Source organism: Lentinus tigrinus (assembly GCF_003813185.1).
Source record: "Lentinus tigrinus ALCF2SS1-7 unplaced genomic scaffold L226scaffold_56, whole genome shotgun sequence".
Taxonomy (NCBI): domain Eukaryota; kingdom Fungi; phylum Basidiomycota; class Agaricomycetes; order Polyporales; family Polyporaceae; genus Lentinus; species Lentinus tigrinus.
Genome location: NW_027137965.1, coordinates 4479 through 25227, shown reverse-complemented (window position 1 = coordinate 25227; position 20749 = coordinate 4479). Strand labels below are relative to the sequence as shown.

Sequence of the window (20749 nt, the reverse complement as noted above, 5' to 3'; positions counted from 1 at the left end):
GCGTCTCGTTCTATATCGGGTAAGTCACAGCAACGGGGAGGGCCCGTCAGTCATAACCACCACCATCTCATGGATTAATTTGCATGTTGGAGAAAACCGTCAAGTGTCTTCAGAGTGAAGCAAGAATAGTAAATTTCCGCTTGTCCCGTACGGCGGTGGCGTCGTGGTACAGACGCAAACGGAAACATATCGCGCTCGCTCGCTCGCTCATGACTACCGGGAGCTCTCGTGACTTGCGAGCTCATCCAATTCGTGTTCGGAAGAGGCCATGATGGCGAGAGGATTGGATCAGGACGAGGAGCGGCAGCATTGCATACACGACGTGATACGGTGGATAAACCCTAACCTTCTCGCCGGGTGACATGTTCACGTGCCTCTTCCGCAGGACCCACAGTTGCATGACGGATCCGACTCCGACCATGTATAAAAAGTACGGCAGTAACCAGCCCGAGAACTTTAGGCCTCGTTCACGCCGTTTCAGAGGTATGTTGCCCTTGGAAAATTGGCGCGCGAGGTGGCAAAAACTCACCGGCACTCTAGAAAATTCCGACTCGGAGGACCATCACACCCGGGCGTGAAGGTGAAAACGTATACATCCTATCCACGTGAAGTCCATGACGGAAACATCCGTCTAAAAGGCACAGTAATCGTACATAACAAGTCCAGCACAGCAATAACGATGAGTCGCATAGTGGCCAAGGCCCGCCACCTAGCAGCACAACGCAGAAACCTGCCTAACGCCGTCGGGGTACGACTTGCACGTCACATTCGCCGTAATGAAGTCGCCGTCGATGCCGTTTTGGCAGTACCACTGGCTCGCGGGCTCGGTCCAGAAGAACGCCCCGCAGCACCCATAGCCGAACGAGCTGACCGAGTACGCGGGCTGGGGGAGCAGCTGGCACCCGTTCAGCGGGTTGTCGTCGACGGTCCCGATGGGGTCCCCGGAGCAGTCCGTCGAAGCGTAGAGCGTCTGGTAGAAGTCTGAGCGCGGGGCGTGGGGCGTGGGCCCTGCGACGACGAGCGTGGCGGCGGCTGCGAGGGCGGTGAGGATGGTGGTGAGCTGCATCTGAAGAGGTCGTAGTGGTGCTTATGAGCGAGGCATCGGGGCTAAGATGAGTGGGGAGTAAGAGGTACGCACCGTGTTCGTGAAGATGAGAACAAAAGTGGCTGAAGCGAAGTGACTCCGGGATAGTCTCTGCACGACTGGGGGTCCCAAAGTCAGCCTCGGAGTATGCGGAGAGTTTTACCGTTCACCGTACCTTGAGAACTGGAGTACTCAGCAGGTGCTGCTGAGGTCAAAGGTCGTCCCCCATCGACCTTTTATAGCCATCCCCGTTATGCAGTGGTGTATCCATAGCACGCGCATGCGGTGGTTATTGCACTGCCATCGGAGCCGCCACAAGGACGGAAAGGACAGAGAAGGATCGGAATTTGATGTTTTGCGATGTACTGTGATCAGACGTCATGGTTATCTGGGACTAGAAGGCGAGGAAACATACGAAGTATCGCCTCGTCGGTATGATCTACGAGCGAATTTGATCCGGGTCGAGAGCATTAACGAATGGCACTGGTGTGTCGTCGAGATTCCGCACGAGTCGCTGGTGATCGTACCAATTCAAGCATACCGACGACCGAGACCACGACGCACCTCAGGCCCTAAGTATGATGGGATACTGCTGACGATCACTGCGACTCAGTGCGACTCTCGTGCGAAAGTTCATGATGTGAAGTTCAGTATCTCTGATCAATTTGGTTGATTCTCTCGTCCCTCCTACTGAACGTCGCGAGGGCACAAACGCCCTAGCGAGAGAGCTGTTGAGGGTCTGTAGCTGGTCTGTAGCGCGAATAAGAGGAAAGGTTGAAGCAGCGTCACTACGGCTTGCAAGTTCGACCCGTCCGCGGACCCGCGGACATCGCACACGGACCATGTGCGCGTCAGCACGTGACCGTGTTTGGACCCGGCCCTAAATCGATTAATCCAGGCTTTGCGCGCCGTTGCTGCAGCTCTTGCTTGCCCTCGACCGTGAACTACTTTGCATACCTGACCAACAGTATTCCGGATGTGCGCGTGAAACATGAACATGTGAGTCTTCGAACAGTTGCATCACATGCATATAGTGACGACGAGCTTCACAGGTAACTGGGACTTCTTGACAACGTATACATATAGTTTCTGATGTGAACGCGTTTCACTCCAGAATATTTCGCCCGTCGAACAAGGTATGACTCACAAAGGAAGTCGTGCTCCCCTGGCCTGCCGTTCCATCACATCACTGTTTGGTTGCAGGTGAGCGTCCATCTACCTCGTGTCAGCGATTCTATGTCGGTTGAGTCTCTATCCGGTTCTTTCCCTCAGGGTTACTTGGCACCTCAAAAAGATATGCCTCAAATATACTGCAAAAGCCGAGGTCTCGACTCTGAAGTTTTTCTTGTATCCGCTCAAGCTGATTCAACTGGTCTGACGTCATGCGAAGTAGGAGACAGGGGCGGTAGCCCTGCATCTAATAGTGTTAACATTCACCGGCACCGCACACACGACCTATGCACATGGTGCGCGAACTTGATACCGAAGCCCACAACTCTTGCACGTTGCGAGAAATATATTCTGGAGTGTCAAGGATGTGGAAAGCCTCTTGGACGCCGCTGCCTGGCTCGGCTCTGACAGTGGCGTGGTTGTGGGCACGCTATATGCCCAGAGGCAAGCTTTAGTAAGTAGTTTCTTGCACTTAAAGCTCTTACAGTACCCAGAGCTTTCCGCGCGTCGAACGTGCATCTCAAGCATTCCTCCGATCCAGAGGTCGTCTCCTTCTCCTGACCGCCAGCCCCGCGGGACGCGATCCTGGACAACAAACGAGGCCGTGACGTCACAGCCAGGGGAGACTATCTGACGCAAGGGGCGCATGCAGCTCGTTCGGGCAGGCAGAGTGGCTTCATCGCGGGCGCACTTGGGCCAACGCTGTCACCGAACCTTCTCGGCACCCCATCTCTTGTGCCTTCTCCGCAGCCCTCGATCGTCACCGGCCATGCGCGCGAGCTCGAACATTGTATATAAACCCCTCGCGGTGCGGCGGGACCCCTGCCTCAGGATTTGCACCTCTACGCTTCTTCTACTCACGCTTTGACGACGTTCACGATGCGCTTCTTCACTGCCGCCGCCTTGCTGCTTGCTTCCGTCCCCGCCGTCCTAGGGCAAAATGCTACCCTCCTCGCCGGTCTCATCAGCCTTCTCAATGACGCAGGCCTCTCTCAGCTCGTCAACGTCACCTCCCAGGTCAACACATCTGCCGCTGGACCTTCAGTCCTAGCACAGCTCTCGAGCGGAGGGACGTACGTCTTGTTCGCACCCAACAACACTGCTTGTAAGTTTTCCGTTGAGCTGAGGTCTGAGAGCTCCTATTCATTGCCCCTGTAGTCCAGCAGGCGTCCTCAAGACTCCCTTCGGATCTGGACGGGCTCACCGATCTCATCGCCTACCACATCGTCTCCGGCAACTTCACCGGTGTCTCGACAAACTACACCAACACTACGCTCGGCCGCACCCTCTTGAGTGACCCTAAGTTCGTCCAGCTCGAGGCAAGCGGAGAGCACCAGGTGCTCGCGTGGGCTAATCGCTCTGACGGCCAAGTGCACGTGCTGAACCAGCTGTGAGCAACCTTCTCCACCCCTATTCGGATCGAGACTAACGACGCAACGTTTCTCCAGCAATGACACAATCGTGACGAACGCGACCACTTACGGCAACATCACCGTCTATACCATCGACAACGTTCTCACCATCCCGGAGACGTTTGCGCAGACGGTCCCCGTCAACAATGCATCTCTTTTCAGCACGCAAGCTGCGCTGAGCTTGGTGTCGGTTCCGTACTACAATTCGAGTACAAACCAAACCACCAATGAGACTCTTTTCGAGGTCCTCAACTCCGGCTTGCACGGCTTCACGCTTTTCGCGCCCAACAACACCGCTGTGCAGAGTGTCGAGTCGAATCTTACGAGCCTTTCGTCCAACCAGACCGCACTCATCACGCTCTTCCAGAACCACGTACGTACCTCCTCCCTTCTGGTTTTCATGGATATCAGGCACGGCACATATACTGACGTTATCCTTTGCAACGCGCAGCTCATCAACGGCTCCACCGTCTACTCGCCCCTTCTTTCCAGCGCAAACTCCACTTCCGCAGCGGGGGAGCCGCTGACGTTCGTCCTGAACGCGACCGGGCACTACGTCACCTCTGGCAACGTCACCGCACGTATCGTCCAGCCCGACGTGTTGCTTCCCAACGGTGTCATCCACGTCATCGACCGCGTGCTCGTCAACGTTCAAAGCGACCCCTCTGCCGCGAGCTCTGCGTGAGTACCCTTTCATACTTGCGTCCGTGTTGTGATCATTGACCTATCCGTGTTCAGGGCTGCTTCTGCGAGCTCGGTTGCGAGCCTACAGACATCGTCTGCAACCGCGCCCATCGGGTACTCTGCGACTGCGAGCATGATTAGTAGCGGGTCAAACCTCGCTGCCACATCGACGTCTGCCGGTAACGCTGGCACGCGTGTCACCCCCAGTACGGAGCTCATCATGAGTCTCGTTGCTGCGCTGGGTGCCGTGTTCGCTGGTATGCTCGTCATCGCGTAAACACGCATACATGTTTCCAGTGCCATTCATCCATACGATCTATAAACGTTTGCTCACGTTGCTTCTACGAACTGTTCGCTTTAATGTCGCTCACGTTTTCTTGTTGTGAACTTTTGAGTAGTACATCGTAGCACCCTGTGTTATAACATATCAAACAGTTTCCAGTGTGTCGCTGCATTGCCAAACGTTCTACGAGGTGAACTCGACTCGTGTGCTCGCGAACAATTTCGAGACTAGTTCGAGACTTAGTCCAGCGGCGGACGTAACCCGGTATTTAGGGCTGGTAGCTCACGCGGTCACATGATCTTCGCGAACGTCCGTGACGCGTCGCGTTTCCACCTCGCTCTCTTGACCCATCATCATGCAGGCACATCCAAGTTCCTCGCTTCCTGAAGGCTTCAAGATCGATGTTTCTTGAGCTGGTTCAGTCCATCGACATCTACAACATCACGCGTCGGGGATCCGGCGAAATGCTGGTGATGACTGACGACGAAGACTGTGTGGAGGAGTAACCTGCGTACCGCGTTTCAGTGAGTCCTTATCCAGGCGTAGTTTTTACATGAGTGCTCTGAGCGCTGCGTCTGCACCTCTATCAGCCGGAGTCAGTGAATATATGCGCATACAGCTTCTTCAGATCCTCACTGCACGCGCGACTACTAGAGCTCATTGGCCCGACTCTTTTTGTGGTGCGAGATGTTAGGATGTTGGAGTCCAGAGTCTGAGCTGGACAACACGCCATGGTGCGGGCTGCCGGCCCGCAAGCGCGTGTTGCCGCCTGTTTGGCTCGGTTTGCACCCGAGCCGCGTGCGACTTGCCAGCAGATGCCGAGGCGAGTCGTCACTCGAAGTTCAAGTTCATCTTGCGCTGCGTACTTACATATATATGCTCCTCCGCTCTAGATCTGTGCAACTCTAGCACCACACCCCTCCGGTCGAGGTTGGCGTGGGATGGTCTCTCATTCGACCGTCAAATGGGAAGATGTCTCTGACCCGGTCCCTTCGGCAACTCCGAGTCAAGGCGACCTCGGGGAACGGATCAGTCAAGATGCTCTCCGACTGCCAACGGGTAGCGAGCCGGGTGTGAGTTTTATACATATTCTCATATGCTCTGTACGCATGATGACACGACATCAATGGACACAGCTGAAGCGCTTCTGGCCGATCCCTCTGTATGCCGTCGCGTGCTTCGTACATGTGCGATACCGTCTGTGGCGGCCCAGGGTCCTGCCTCGCCTCACTACTCTGAGTCTTCCGGAGACGTACGGCGCGCTCGCATTGGGACACGCGGCCGACATCGAAGCGGACACGTTGATCAATCAGTTGTTACAGCAGGAGGACTCGGATTGGCTCTATATCCACCTTTACTCTGTGGGAATGCACAAATGGTCTCACGACTTCCTCGATGCACAAAGGAAAAATCGCGAAAAGATATGGGTTGACATCACACGTCGTAAGTACATGTGCTCCCTTCTGCGTGGTATGAGTCCTGAGCGCTGAGCCGACCGTCGCACGTGCAGCGGGTGTCTTGGGAAAGCCGTATGAAGGCAACATCCTCTTCGAGACGTTTGACTGGGAACACTCACGCCCGCTTTTGGCCCTGCGTAATCTGTGGTCGGACGGTTCTTCTCGGGAGCTGGCGGGCTTACAGCTGTATCGGGCCATCCACACGCTTGGGTTGAACGACCACGACGCACGGATCCTCGTGCGCTACGTCGCCGAGCGCATGTATACCGGGGAATATTACCACGTACGTCTCTTTCCTTGCCGTATGCGTCTCTGATTCTGAGCTGCGATTGGCCTTATATCCAGCCGACGCTTGTGGTCAACCACTTGAGCCACCTGCAAACTTACCAAGGAGCGATACCGTTGTGGTTCGGCGCGTTCACGGCGACTAGACTATGTCTCCGATGGATAGGCCTCGCCAAGTGGATTATACCGTACGTTGAGATGTACCAGCAGACCGCCTTCCATGTGTGGGTGTACCGCACCCTCTGGGGACGGTATCGCCACTGGGAATCGCTCTCCAGCTTGGAAGACCCGGCGAAGGCCAAGGCAGTGGTTGTTGCCACTCTGGAGATGCATCTAGAGCTACTCAAGGCGCGCCTTGACGAGTTGAAGCAGACTGGGAAGAAATAGAACTAGAACGACTGCAGTGCGTGCGTGAATCTGCCAAGATCTGTTCTCGTGGTTCGAGCGTGACTGACGGTCTCGAGGTTCAACAGTGATTTGCGGTCTCTGAGTTTATCGTAGTGCTTTCCACATGCTTTGTCGCTTTGCTGTCTGTTTGTCCATGTTCGCGTGCTATCTCACACTCCGCTCAATCTGCTCACTCTTTTCTTGAATTGCCTCCTTGGCCACCGAAATTATCGCTTTCGCCGACCAGTTCGCAACCTGGGGCAATCCAGGTTCCAAGAACAGCAGCAAACGACTTCTCTATTGAGACTCGGTTTCACGCGTTCATCTCGTTCAAGCCGCTGCCGAAGCTGCCCGTCTCCCGCTTGAACCTCGTTATGTGGTGCCGAGGGCATTCGTCACTTGGCCTTCTTTTGCGGCCGACAGCACGTCCTTATGGCTCTGGCCCCGTCCTGCACGTCCACAGCGACAGCGACACCCCGCTGGCTGGGCAGGGATGGCCTCCGAGTCTCATCCTCCTTCTGGATGGCACGACGTGTCCGGCTGCGCCCCGTCTCGAGTTGAGGGCACCACTCAAGACGACCTTCAACTCTGGACTAGTGGCCCGGAGCCCGGTGCGAGCGTGAATCCTACCTCGTTGATGTTTTTACCTGCTCACATACAGGTACATCGCAGCTGAAGCGCTTCTGGCCGATCCCACTCTTCGCTGCCGCTTACCTCGTCCACATACGATACCGCGCGTGGCGCCCCAGAGTGCTGCGGCGCCTCACCACTCTCAAGCTCCCGGAGTTGTATGGCGCCATGGCGCTTGGACACGCTGCGAACATCGAGGCTGACAGGTTGTGCGAGAAAATCGTCCCTCAGCATGACCTGAATAGGTACCGCATACATAGGTACTCCGTCGCGATGGCCAATTCCTGCCATGATACCATCCAGAAGAAATACGCCGAGTGCCCGGATCCTATTTGGCCTAATGTCGCTTACCGTGGGTCGCTCCGGGATCTTCGTCACTGCAGTGGACTAGTTATGCTGATCGTCGTGCCCACGTCGTACAGCCCATTCCGACAAGTCCGTCACGGTGCAATCCTCCGCCGACGACGACAATTGGGGCAACAGGCTGACCGGACTCCTGGACACCGCGCGCTGGCAGCTGCGCAGCCAGTGGTCCGACGAGCTATCTCGCGCCTACGTGGCCCATACGCTGGCGCCTCACATTCAAAAGCTCGGCTTGAGCGACCACGACGCGCGCATCCTCCTGTGGTACGTCGCGGAGCGCATATACACCAAGTCATACTCCAAAGTACGTGCTCCGTTCTCTCCTTCCTTTCTCCGACTCGGAGTCGGTGCTTGCGCTCTGTGATTCAACGCTCATATGCGAACGTTTCAAATCGCGCAGCCGTCTCTGTTCTAACACCCTTTCATTCGATCGCCTGGTCGATGGCGTGGGTCTACGATCAGTGGGCGGGTGTCGACCGCTGGACGTTGATGTTTCACGCCGGTATCGGGAGGTTCCTCGTCCATCTATGGATATACAGATCGCTCTGGGGTCGGTACCGCCATTGGGAATCACTTTGGAGCTTGGAGGAGCCAGAGAAGGCTGGGGCGGTGGTCGTGGCTGCGGTTGACGCGTGGAAGGCGGCCATCCGGGAAAAAAGCCAGAAGTCGAGAACTTCTGGGCCTGGAATGCCTGAGCTCGTTCTGTTACTCTGCTGCTAGTGAGTACCTTATGATTATCATATTCGGCGCAGTGCAGACAGAGACTGACCGGGAAATTTTCAATGCCGCGTGCTAGACTGTCGTTGTTCACGCTATCCTCTGCTATTTGGTTGTGATGTTGTATCCCCCTGCCCCCCCACACCTCATTTGTAATGTTTTGTTAGTTCAACGTCTCTGTTGCCTGCAGGAAGTTAGCATGCGGCTTGTCTGCCTCCGCTTGGGTTCGGGTTCAACTCACGTGATGTGCATAAAGTTGGCAGAAACGTCTACCTACTTTCTCCGAGAATGCATGCTGATCGTGCCAGCCAACTGGTTACTGGATCATTACAGAGGGCGCCGCGTAGTAGATTAACGGCACCTCCCACGTCAAGAGTAGCAGTAGGAGAGATCCATATTATAACTATGTAAGCAACACGAAAGCAAAGGGAAAGCGGAACGCAAGCAGCACAACGGTGACCAGCGATTAGTCCCAAGACATGCAGACCTCCTATTCCTTGTGGACCTTGTGGTGTCTCGGTTACGAGTCCAATATATCGAACTCCTCCGACTCCGACAACTCCGACAACTCCGACAACTCCGACAACTCCGACAACACTCCCAACACCTCCAACACCTCCAACTCCTCCGACGCAAGGGACATGTCACTGGGAGCGTCGGACAGCGCGGGATTAGGAGCGCACCGGTAATTGTGCCATTCCGCCACCCAGGCCTCTCTCGAAGAGTCCGTGCGAAATCCCCTGGACTTGCTGTCACTATCAGCAGCGAACACATCAATGACAGTATTGCTGTCATCTTCGGATGTGATGCCCGGAGGCGTTTGAGACCGTGCTGCAATTAGTGTCCATCAGAAGTTGCCCGGTGGTATATCCGCCTAGTAATCAGTACGCACCATCGCTGTGCACGGTCCACTCGGAATCTGAAGGTGGGGGAGGGTATGAGATGGAGAGATCCGCGTGTTGCTCCAAGCCTGCCACCAATGCACCCTGAATAAATGTTTGTCATGAGAATCATCCTCAACGCTCATAAATCAGAAGAAGAGGGGGGTAGTTTACGGCCAACTACTGAGAGCACCGGCAGCCAGGACTTTGTCTGAATCCAATTGCCCATCCGAGCTGACCAGACATATCGACCGGAATGTAGATGACGACTACCTTGGGAGAGCGCCTGAGATATAGTGACATCATTCGTGTTTTCCAGCCCTCCAGACAGCCAATGGCGGAGGAAACCCGATAGAAGAGGCTTTGGAGAGCCCAGATACTGACTGGAAACATATCCATAAGCATGTATACCGAACACAGGATGACACAAGGAAATTGAACGTACTCGTACATTTGCAAACTAGGGCCCCAAAACCGTCCATTATTCGTCTCGACTGAGGTGGAGAAGCAGTTGATGGAGCCTTAAATATGTATAAAATATAGGACAACAGGGGGCCAGCCGTGTTGTAGAGCAATGAGTTCGCCATGGTGGGGGAAAGGGTGGATTGGCGGAACGTCGTTCAACTGCCAGCGGTATATAAAGGCGAATGAGCTCCCAATCTGCCGGTTTGGACTCATCTTCTCCCGTCGCAAGAAGCGTCCTACACTTCGTCGTGGAAGTCAGAGAACATCCGAGACAAAAAGACAGGGCAGGCAAGTCGCGACAACGCTATTCTTGGTGACAATTAGAATGGCTAAACTTGGCCCAGGCGCCTCATGTGTCTTACGTAATCACAATCGCAGCGAAACAACTTCGGTCTTAACAACGTAGCTTGCGACAATGCATGCTGATCGTGTCAGTCAACTGGTTACTGGATCATTGCGGACTCCAAGACAAGAATGGCGTTACGGAGATTGCTTCGCAATGTCCCGGGTCTGCAGGAAGAGGTTGATGAAGTGAGTCGTAATCGGAACCGTTGGTCATCGTATGGCCAGCAGTGACGAGTCCGATCATGGTCAGCCAATGTATGTCACAGCAGCAGGATCGAATTCTCATCCTAGGGTCCATGAGCCATTGGAGTTACAGGCTTAGCCGATCTTTTTCAGTAATACAGAGAGAAGGGTTTCGATGTTCTGCATCCGGGTATCCAAAGCGTCCATCCTGGCATGGAGGGCTGCGTGGGCTCCGGTCGTGGTAGATGGGGGAGGTACACTGCCGTTCAACCCGTCGACCTTCCGGTCCAGCGCATCGAACCGCCACGCGGAGTCCTGTCGTATTGCGTCGATCTTTGCCTCGAGTGAGGTCATCCGGACGTCCAGTCGACCGGGATGTCCAGTCTCTGCATGGGCTTCTTCACGCTGTTGCTGGCAGAGCACGAGTCCATGAGCCATCTTGTGCGCACCCTTGATGACGATGTTCTTTGCTTCGCATGAAGCACATACGAAGACGTCATCTGCGAGCCACTTTAGCAACTCCAGGGGACTCGTGCATGCAGAGAGCAGAGGACACACCGTCACATTCCATGCAGTACCAGCATGGCCTGGTCACTTCGTGTCGACACCCGATGCAAGTCAATCGGCGTCCCTCGGATACGTTGTGATGCTCCAGTTCCGCGTCCGTCTCCCAGCTCTGTACTGCGTGAACATCTGACAGCGCCTCCTCAGCTCGGATGAGAGCGTCGTGTGCAGCGCGGTATACTCCGCCAAACTCCCTGTGTCGGTGTATCACTCGACGCAGCTTGAGTAGACGGTGAGAGGGCAAGTGCGGAGACGGTAGGTCCACCCGGCGATCCGGGCCGATAACCGCTGTGAGGCACTCGGGCCTCTCGCAGAGGTCCAGAGTAGATCGAGAGACGTGGCAGTCGAGACAGATGTATCGAGCCCCGGCGATAGTGGCATGACAGTGAGAACAAGTGACGCCGCTGCAGCAGGGTCAGTATCATCGCAGCTCCAAGCCCAGTCCGCGACCGCAACGTACTAGTGTTTCGGCGCCAGTTGTTGCTGATAGTCGTGCAGCGTGTGGTAGTAGCGAGCTTCCACAGGAGTCATGCTGAGGTAGCAGCGTTGGATCGCCTCGATCTCAGACTCGTTCGTCTCAAGGTCTGCGTCTCCATCCCGAATAATGCGTAGGTATCGCTGTCTTGCCCGCTGACGCTCCTCGATCCAAGTTCTAGACCACAAGTTGCGTCGCACGCGATCGATGACAGCACGAATTGCGAAGGTCCACAGAGCCTTAGACTTCGACTGACGGTCGGACAGGTTTGGCCAGAAGCGCATGACATCGCAGGGTAAACGTTTCAAGAGGAAGCTTCCGCTCTCGCTGTTCGACTTGGAAGACCATGTCCCAGAGAAGATGCGACCATCATCGGTCAGTGCTCCTTCGAAGGACCTCGGCCAAAGACGTGCAGCGAAGGTGACTGTGAAGCTGTACAGGTCGCCCTTGTCAGGGCTCGACTTTGCTTCGCCGACGAGTGTCCAGCGGGTACCGGATGAAGTGCTCCCGGAAGCGACAAAGTGACCAGGTTTAGCCGTAGCCGCGTGTAGATCAAGGGAGAGCATTGGCTCCGAAGGGGATAAGCCTTGACGTCCGACGAATCCGCACCAGTGTCCGAGGCTACATAAAACCTTCTTAGCACAAGCTCGAGGGCCTCGGGGATCAGGTTACGCACATCGCATGCAATGAGCTGTCTGCTCCCCTATCAGCGTCGGTCTCTACGTAATCAGGCAACGTCAGGGGATCATCGGCGATGTCGAGTGGATGGTTAAGAATGGACGCAGGATCGACGGTAGGGTTTTCTTCCGAGTCGGTATAGGCAACGTCCACGTAGCGCGACTCGCGGAGTCGGTCGAAGGACCATAGAGGAGTAGAGTCATGCCAGTAGTTGAACTGTAGTCTGTCAGGCGGCGACACGATACGGAAAGCGAAATGCTACCTACCAACTCGAACGCGAAGACCTTGAACTGTTCCGCGGGGTCCCGGTTTTGCTGCTTGAACAGGTCTGGAGTATCGGCAGGAGTCAGTCACTCTCCTGAAAGTAGTAGTGGTTGTACGTACTTTCTAGGTCACGGTGGCGGTCATCCACGGCATGGTACACCCATTCCAGAGTGTTTGCGGAATCCCAGAGCTCGTCCTTGTGGAGAATCGTACTGCGAGCTAACCGAAAGATCTCGAAGTCTCGCTCCAGAAGCAAATACAGCAGAATGAAGAGATGCTGCGAAGTCATGCGTCAATACCAACCGCACTGCCAGTAGTAGCGCACGTACCTTCTCAACCCTTCCAGTGCCTATGATCAGCAGAAGCGTATCTGCAGCGTCTATGTCGTGCCGAACGAGGTCGAGTTTGTGTCTCATCTTGACCTCTTCTTCAGCAACGTAACCTTGGAACCTATCGCGCATGGCATCGCTCCACTCTGCCCGACGGAAACCAGTCGTTAGCTCCGTGACCCACGACCAGACGCGATCGAGGTAGTAATCGATGAATCGCCTGTTTGCGGGAAGGACTTCGGTCTTGATCGCGAACATCTTCGCTAGCAATGTGTCGATCCGAGTGATGTAGTGCGTCATGGCCATCTGCCAACCTACAATGTGCGATCGTTCGTGAATGCGTCCCTCTTAGATGACAAGCTCACACACCAACTGCCCAATATGCCATCCATTTCAGGAGACTGTGTATATTGGATAATGAGCATAGTTCCCCCGCGAGCGAAGCAACCAATACGTACCTCCAGTTCATCGGACGAGACGCGGCGAATGCATTTGCTTCCCCAACCGTGATGAAACCCGATGCGTCGTCGTCAAAGGCTTCGATGATCGCCTGTAGCCGAGTGACGTTGATATACTCCAACGTCCACTCATCCTCAAGTGTAACCTCTGTCCCGTTCTCGCACCCGCTGAAGGTCTCGTGTTCCTGGCGCTTATCGAGTTTCTCAACGCAATAATCACGAAGAGCAAGGACGAAGTGCCTTGCTTTCACGTTTCCGCGCCATTTCTGCATGGTGCCTAGGGATGAGTCACTCTGCGCTGAGGGTCAATTCAACTCACCATCTCTTGCCAAATGTTCCGCAAGTCCTGTGGCACCGAAATCAGATAAGTATGCTACTCCCAACCTTCGTGATGGTTCTCACCGGATGAACGATCCTGTCGTGAGGTCCCGCTGTGACTGCTTTGATAACCAGATCCCCATGATGATGTATGAACCCTCGTATTTCTTCTGCGAGGTCGACCTGCTGTATCTTGAACTTCCGCTCGAAGGTTTCCATGTTGTTGGCTATTGCGATATCAGGGTCGTCTAGCATATGTGCCCTGAAGGCCTGGTAGTCGAGGGTAGTCTGACGGCGTGGAGACTTGACAGTCGGGGTCGCGGCATCCTGTCTCTCCCTGTAGATGCTTGCGAACAGCTGCTCGTCGGCGATGAAGGCAGCACTACCCCCACGCCGATCGACAAAAGCAGACAAATCACGCTGCTCGGGAGATGCGCTCTGGTGCAACAGTGCGATGACGCGATCAACCCTTGAGAAAGTTGAGCGACGAAGAATCGACCTTGCTCGTATAAAGAACTCACTTGTTATCCAAGTTGTCGAGCTTCCTGTGGGCGAGGTCGATGTTGACGCCGAGGTGAATGGCGAGCGCGAACTCGATATCCGCGCGACGTTTGTTGAACTGTTTGATGAAACGCTCCAGGACGTCGTCCCACTTCGGCCCCAGGAGCACCTTGGAGACGATGTTCCGCTTCGCATACGCATCGCAGGCGTTCGCGCACTGCCTGATATCCTCCGCCATCGAATCGACGAGACTCTGCAGTCTCTCCTGGATCGTCTTCCCATCTGTCCCAACGTGCGAAGGCCTGTCGATGAACTGCAGCCTATGGAGATAAGTCAGTCGACCATGGACATAACCTTCCTATAGAAGACTCACTCTGCTAGAACCGACATCATGTCTCGCATCTCACCGAACAGGAGATTGATCTTCTTGTCATTCTCTCGCCGCTTGAGATCAAGCTCGACGGCAACCATGAAGGTCCCCACGGCGACTACGCAAGAATAAATGAGTTGTGCCTGATCGAAAACGAGATACGCACCCTGAAGGAAAGGATGAATCGCGGCGACAGCTTGCAGCACCTTCAGGAGCGCAGGCAAGCCCTCCGCCAGAGCCGCCGATCCATACTGGGCCACCCGCGCGGCGCTGCCTTCCATGCCGGATGACAATGGCGACATCATAGTCGCTATGTACTTCACATCCGTATCGAGCTCAAGCAGTCGGTCCTCTGGGCATGGCGTCAATGACACGATGGAGAATTGGAGGCTGGACGTCGACACCGACCTTTCCCACGACGACCCTTTCCCTTCCGGTACGCGTTGAAGCTCGCGAGCCCAGCATCTATCGCGACTGTGGCTGAACGAATGCGGGCGTGTTTTTTTAGTCGTGGTTCATCTCCGATAAGGGTAGTATCGCTGGAGAATCCAGAGCCTGCGCTGAGAGTAGACGACCTGGAGAAAGTCATGGCGTGAGGTTGAGGAGAAGCAGTCATGCTCTCTCCGAGGACGGTCCCAGGCATAGGAGGGGAGAACATGGTGGTGGAGGTGGACGACGTGCTCGGCGAAACCATGTTATTTACGTTGTGGGCGGTCACGGAACATCTGTGTGTCGAGCCCATAACATTAACTTTAGTTGCTTCACTACGCAACCGGACCCTATATTGTCGCAAATGTACAGTGCACCCGGGCCTGGCCGGATTCGATCATTTTCTGACCTGACTAACCGGCCGGATGTCCCAGTTTACCGATACGCAGCGCGCCACCGATGCGTAGCTCAATCTGTCTGTGGATCAATCCAATGAAGAATAATGGTCAATTTGTGAGTGATAGCTAGAGAGGATCACTCACCCGGCCGGCTAGAGGTATTCGCTGGGAGTGTTGTCCGGCCGGTAACACACAGATAGGCACGTTAACTGAACGGCCGGTCTTCCGGTTACCTCACCCGATGTCATTTCTGTAGACGCATGCTCAGCGGTATATTGGAGCGGCTTGACTGGCTAGGTAGGCATCACTGCCCGGCCGACATTTCAGGATGGTCAGTGGGTCTTGCCGGCCAATCGATCCGCATAGGGGACGCCACTCGACGGCCGTGTTCGGAGAATAGGTGGGATGGCCAACCGGCCGTGTCGGGGGAATAGATGAGATGACCGACCGGCCGTGTTGGGAGAATAGGTGGGATGACCGACCGGCCGTGGTGTCAGGATAGATAGGACACCCATCCGGCCGTATAGCGAGATAATCGGTACAATAGGGCGGCCGTGATAGGAAGATGGATGGGACCACCGCACGGCCTTTCTCCAGTCGCGTTTGCATCTCGCATTGTACAATCCCATGTGTAAAACGTAGCACCACGAAGCGAACAATCTGTATAAGAGCGTGCAAATGTCCTTCGGGTGTAATCAAGATAGGTACATACAGACACATCTACCCCTACTGCATGTCATTCTCGAAGATCAAATACGGAGGGCTCTACAAGGGAATCAATGTCAATGTAGCATGCATACTCACAATGGCACGTACAACACGATCAGGCGGAGTCTTCCACCAGGTGGGACAGGGACCTTCGGGAGGACCCTCGTTGTTCCAGGTCCACCACAACGGATATCCATGTTCCCCGGCGAGTGTGCCAAAGTATGCCCGGGGAAGCGCCAGCTCCCTTTCGAGATCGGCGACATCTACCGCGGCAACGTTGAACTTGAGATCGCGATCGGTCCATTCGCAGTACTTGAGTATCACTGCGATCGGATCGTGCTGTCCTGCCAGACCCTGAGTAGAAGCCGGTGTTGCAATGGCCATATAGTAGCATATTCCGGCAGCTCGTATCGCAACCCACTATTTACGTCAGTAAGTCAAGCTTCACATATGGTGCAAGCAGCAGATTACGCACAATTTCTCGAACTATACCCACATTCCAGCGCCGCAATGTCATAGTATCCGCATCGCGTGGCAATGACTTGATTGCCTCGATTATTCGCCAAGCAGTGAGGTTCAGTTCGAGCTTGGCACCCCAGAAAACGTGGGCGGGGACAGATGGACTCGCCATGGAGGGTGAGGGAGTGTGGCAGGGATGGACTTGGGCGCCTTGGCCCAGTTCTGCCGGTCGGCAGAACTTACCGCTCGGGATAATCGGCACAACGAAACTCACCACTCGGCACATCCTACCGCTACCATAGAGTCAAAATGTAATTCTCCCATACGATACAGTAGTACACCGTCACTCAATACGATACTTCGCGCAGGCCTCCGCAAAGCTACCAGATGCATGGTCTCGCAGGGAACGCCACATGTGGGCCTGCCGATTGGCGTACGCTCGATGGCCTGGCGTCGGGGAACTTGCGCCCAACTGCATCCATTCGGCAGCACGCTTCGCAAAATATCGTACCGTGCAATCCATCTCGAGCAAAATGAGGATTTTCTCCTCCGACCACCGTTCCTTGCGGGCATATGCGCGTAGGAATATCATACGATTGACTGTGCCATACGGCATGCAGCGACGACATACAGTCGAAAATGAACACCCAGTCAGCTGCCATTCTCATCGGCATGATAGTCGTACTCACAGCTGCGCATCCACCCGTTCGAACGTTCATCCGGCGCGTCCTCCATACTCCAAAACCACGCCTCATGGGCGTTGCGCAGTCCTGGCGTAAAAGGCTCCAACACAGTTGTACTCGCCTTGAGGTCTTCCTTGGAGATAGGCTTGTATTGATTGAGGAATGACGACCGCTCGAGGAGCTGGTTGGGGAGGAACAAGCGGAGAACGGCCTGGCGCCCTTGCATGTAGATACGGACGTGCCTCTTGATCGTTTCGTCAGCAATATGTACCTCGTCGAAGCTACGCAGCTTCGCCTGTGTTGAGGTCGCTTTCCGCACCTTGCTACGGAACAGCATAGACTTGTACCCGATTCCGAGGCGTATTGCCTGTAGCGCGTCGTTCAATTGTCCCTTGCGCAGCAGACGTTCCTTGTCGGCGAGGTGCAAGAGACTGTGATGCTTGAGGTATTGGATACCGAACGTCGACGGCAGCGCCAATGCGAGCCTTTCTGGTTGAAGTCGATGGACCTCTTCGCGTGATGCTATATTACCAGTATTGGTCGCCACTTCATCCCACTCCGAACCTAGGAGGGTCTCGTCAGCAGGAAGATCGTTCAGGTGGCGGAGCGGCTGGCTGCCGAGGTGCTTGGTAGCGGCTGTATGAAACGTTACAACAGCCTGAGCCAGTTTCTGGCGCTGCCCAGCAAGCGATATCCTGTCGGAGTCTGTAGAGTTGATCCCGATCTGTCGTGCGGTATGTGCAAGTGAAAGTCTGCTATCCGTCAGTGTCGAACGTAAGCGATAAGTGATAGTTTCACTCACTTTCGCTCCTCAAGACGTATTCCTGCTGCAAGCCAGGTCGTCGCACCACCTGCGTTTATATCCTCCTCCCTCAGTTCGTCTTCCATCAGCTTCGCCTGCATTTGCTTTTGGGTTGGCACTAATCGCCGGCGTCTTAGTTCACTCAGCGTGCGGTGCAGTCGCCGACGGAATGTACGCACAGGGAGCAGGTTCCATCGCGTAGACGTCCATGGCCTCCACGTTCTCGTCCCGCTCCCGATCGGCCTCCAGAGCATCTGCGAGCCACTGCGAGCTGTCTTCAGGCGATGTCTTGTTCAGCAGACCCTCGAACTTCTCGACTGCCTCCGGTAGCTCGGCACAGACACGCTTCCACTTCCGAACAAGCGACGGCACTACGATGCAGATTGGAAGTCAGAGAGGTCGACTGGTGAAGTGAGACCACTACCGAACCTATACGCGTCACTTTGAGCCAGTTGGAATCGTTCATCCTGTCGTCAATCAACTCGTGGCGATGCGAGTCCCCCATCCCCCGACTGCTATCGGCGATGCCGTTCGTCTTGTTCCAGAGCGTCTCGAGGATTTCTCCGTCCTGTATGCCGATCCCGCGAATGAAGTTGAGGGAGAATCGAGGAAAGCAGCGAGGTAGATGGCCGTGAACGTGGAATTGCCCGATGCCGCGCAGGAAAGTGATACCAGGGGGCATTGTGAGATAGGTACTCTTCTCGAACCGCTCGTGGAATCTCTTGTAGTACTGGCACATGATATCGTACAAAAGAAGCACTACTGTCAAGCCGTTGAGGAAGGCTAGGATCCAGTGAACGATGTAGTCCATGTTCATTTGCCTTCGGTGAAGTGTCAGCCATGTAATCCCCAATACTCGGTATAATATCCCATAAACGTACCGCTCACCGCCTTGGAAATCGACGCATGAATGTGGCTGGAAGAAGCCATGGCGAGAGCAGGCTGCCGCGCCGATACCAGTAGCCTCGTATTTCCCGCGGGAGACGGCAGTATTGAGAACGGCCCGGTGATCGTGACACGTATTCTCCTGGAGTTCCGGATTAATTTTCATTGTACTGGGTTGGTGTCGCTGCACGACGGGGGTCCTACTCACCGTTGGGAATTCCTCCTTCATGCCGAGGTGTTCCTTGTACCTCTTTGTACCGACTGTAAAGGCATGACCGTCGGCAAACGGCACATCCTCTGCGGGGTTTTTCATCGGCCGGTGTTGCGCTGTGAAATTCCCGTCCAGTACAACCCCGCGGCAATATTTCCACCTAGCGCATGGGTGGTGTCAGTGCTGCGGCAATGCTCGGCAACGCTACACCTGGACGTACTGCTCTGGATCATTCTTCCAGTCGTCTGGGAGATTGATATCGGGTTGCGGACACGCGGGACATCGTACCGCTAGGTCGCCCGGTCCGATGGGCCCTGCACGATGCCCAACGCCAGCTACCTTCCTCATCTTAATATTCCGCCACTGGCGGGACACGCGAAGAAGCTCGCGATAACGGTCCTGGAGGTTACATCTGTAAGCCACGCAGTAGTCAGCAGCAGCGCCGCAACATACCGGAACCATGTGAGGCATAGCGCTATTGGTCGTGCGCCAGAGGGTATTGTAGAAGCTTCTGGGGGAGGCATTCGTCTCCCTATTGGCCAGCAGGAAGGCGTCAAGTACGCGCAGAGTGAAGACCGTCCTAGGGCGCGTTTGCGATGCGGGATAGTAACCGAGCGCAAGAAGTTGGAGGTCTTCTGGCGCGGCAGAGCGGCAGCGGCAGAACGTGAAGGGGAGCTCGTGAATCCCAGTGATGTCAACCACTACGAGCATACGGTCGTTCCCGTAGGTAGGCATTGTCGGCTGTGCGTGCAAAGCGGGTTCGCCAAAAGTCGGTAGATCGGCAATGTTCAGTACATTGCGATCGAGCTCGTCAGCGGCAGAGGGATCGCGTCGATCGAACTCATCCTCGTCCTCGTAGTCGGGGTCGTTGTCCTCGAGCAGTATAGGAACCTCCTCTTCATCCTCGTAGTCTTCTCCAAATGGGTCGGAAGGAGACTCGCGGTCGGTAGTGCTGCCGATGGGTTCGCCGGCCGCACCAGTTTCGGCAGCCCCGCTTTGGTCGGCGGCATACTGGCCTAACTCTGCCGAGTCATTGAGCGCGGCCGCAAGGGGTTGCTGCAAGGCTGGTCCAAGCGGGGTATTGTAGGCCGACAGCTCGGGGCAGCGGGAGCCTTCGTGACCGCAGTGTACTTGAACACCGACTTGTCGAAGCCACGCCTGTTGAAAGTATTGTCCGTTCCAGAACTGTACACGATGGAGCGGACTGTTGCGATGCGTTTCCGCACAGCACCGCATGCAGAACGACGGACTGCCGCTACAGTCAAGACATCGCCACGCAGCATCGTGTCCGCATGACGCCCGACCTTCCGGAAGACCCTCCCCCATGAGCAAGGTCGCAAGATATTTATCGCGGACCTTTAGGAACTCTTTAGCATAGTCGTGTTGTGACTGATGGTGAATTTCTAAGTAACCCGTTGCGTCGAGAATGATTGAATCAGTCCTCTTACTTTCGAGCGTTTGCGGGATTCATCAACGCTGCCACCATAGTAATCCGCGCCCGACCAATCACTATCAATCCGATCGGTCTGCGAGGGCTGCGCGGGTGCAGGTGCTTGTAGAGATCGGGTTCTTGAGCGATTCGTGTTCGATGGCCCCGCAATTGACGCGGTATGGCGTATGTGGTAGTGTTCCACGCCGGCCTTCATCCGAGCGCCATGTTTGGAGTACGATATCTTCGGCACGATTTGCTTGCGTCCGCCTAGCTTCTCGATCCTTCGTCTAGACATTAGCGGCAGAGTACTGGAGGGTAGCGTAAGGATGTCCAGAGGACAGGGTGAGATCTCCACGCCGTCGTGCAGCGTAGCACGTGCTGACGTTACCACGCGAAATGATTGGTGAGCATTGTTCTATCTACGGTACTCGACGTCTAT

The 20749-nt window shown here is 55.2% G+C and overlaps 6 protein-coding genes across 6 annotated transcripts in view; 3 read left to right on the top strand and 3 right to left on the bottom strand.

Moving 5' to 3' along the window:
• Positions 1–632: 632 nt before the first annotated feature.
• On the bottom strand, positions 633–1373 carry L226DRAFT_540381 (uncharacterized protein). Its single transcript, XM_067681857.1, has 3 exons — positions 1260–1373; positions 1139–1203; positions 633–1066 (listed from the first exon to the last, which is right to left on the bottom strand). The coding sequence occupies exon 3, from the start codon at positions 1064–1066 to the stop codon at positions 710–712; it is 357 nt and encodes a 118-aa protein (XP_067529312.1). The 5' UTR covers positions 1139–1203; positions 1260–1373; the 3' UTR covers positions 633–709.
• A 1760-nt stretch (positions 1374–3133) lies between these two features.
• Positions 3134–4351, top strand: L226DRAFT_472822 (FAS1 domain-containing protein; the record flags this gene model as incomplete). The annotated part of the gene is made up of 4 exons (XM_067676489.1): positions 3134–3359; positions 3413–3644; positions 3703–4039; positions 4118–4351. 4 exons carry the CDS (start codon positions 3134–3136, stop codon positions 4349–4351), a joined length of 1029 nt encoding a protein of 342 aa, XP_067529311.1.
• Positions 4352–5498: 1147 nt separating this feature from the next.
• Positions 5499–7134, top strand: L226DRAFT_617302 (uncharacterized protein). Its single transcript, XM_067687016.1, has 5 exons — positions 5499–5706; positions 5770–6076; positions 6144–6373; positions 6436–6782; positions 6849–7134. Exons 1-4 carry the CDS (start codon positions 5575–5577, stop codon positions 6760–6762), a joined length of 996 nt encoding a protein of 331 aa, XP_067529310.1. The 5' UTR covers positions 5499–5574; the 3' UTR covers positions 6763–6782; positions 6849–7134.
• A 2-nt stretch (positions 7135–7136) lies between these two features.
• Positions 7137–8613, top strand: L226DRAFT_617301 (uncharacterized protein; the record flags this gene model as incomplete). The annotated part of the gene is made up of 5 exons (XM_067687015.1): positions 7137–7373; positions 7435–7744; positions 7815–8059; positions 8156–8474; positions 8552–8613. The coding sequence occupies 4 exons, from the start codon at positions 7137–7139 to the stop codon at positions 8168–8170; spliced, it is 807 nt and encodes a 268-aa protein (XP_067529309.1). The 3' UTR covers positions 8171–8474; positions 8552–8613.
• A 1868-nt stretch (positions 8614–10481) lies between these two features.
• On the bottom strand, positions 10482–14605 carry L226DRAFT_548402 (uncharacterized protein; the record flags this gene model as incomplete). The annotated part of the gene is given in 14 exon segments (XM_067682587.1): positions 10482–10933; positions 10953–11314; positions 11371–12006; positions 12062–12279; positions 12330–12391; positions 12448–12604; positions 12657–12970; positions 13026–13057; positions 13115–13380; positions 13434–13460; positions 13517–13901; positions 13954–14253; positions 14307–14421; positions 14470–14605. 14 exon segments carry the CDS (start codon positions 14603–14605, stop codon positions 10482–10484), a joined length of 3462 nt encoding a protein of 1153 aa, XP_067529308.1.
• A 2035-nt stretch (positions 14606–16640) lies between these two features.
• L226DRAFT_472904 (uncharacterized protein) overlaps positions 16641–20749 on the bottom strand; it is a gene marked incomplete at both ends in the record, with an annotated part of 7315 nt that continues 3206 nt past the window's right edge. The window contains 3 exons of the mRNA XM_067676494.1: positions 16641–16897; positions 16987–17554; positions 18768–18915. Coding sequence (XP_067529307.1) covers positions 16641–16897; positions 16987–17554; positions 18768–18915 — 973 coding nt within the window. The remainder of the gene's footprint in view (positions 16898–16986; positions 17555–18767; positions 18916–20749) is intronic.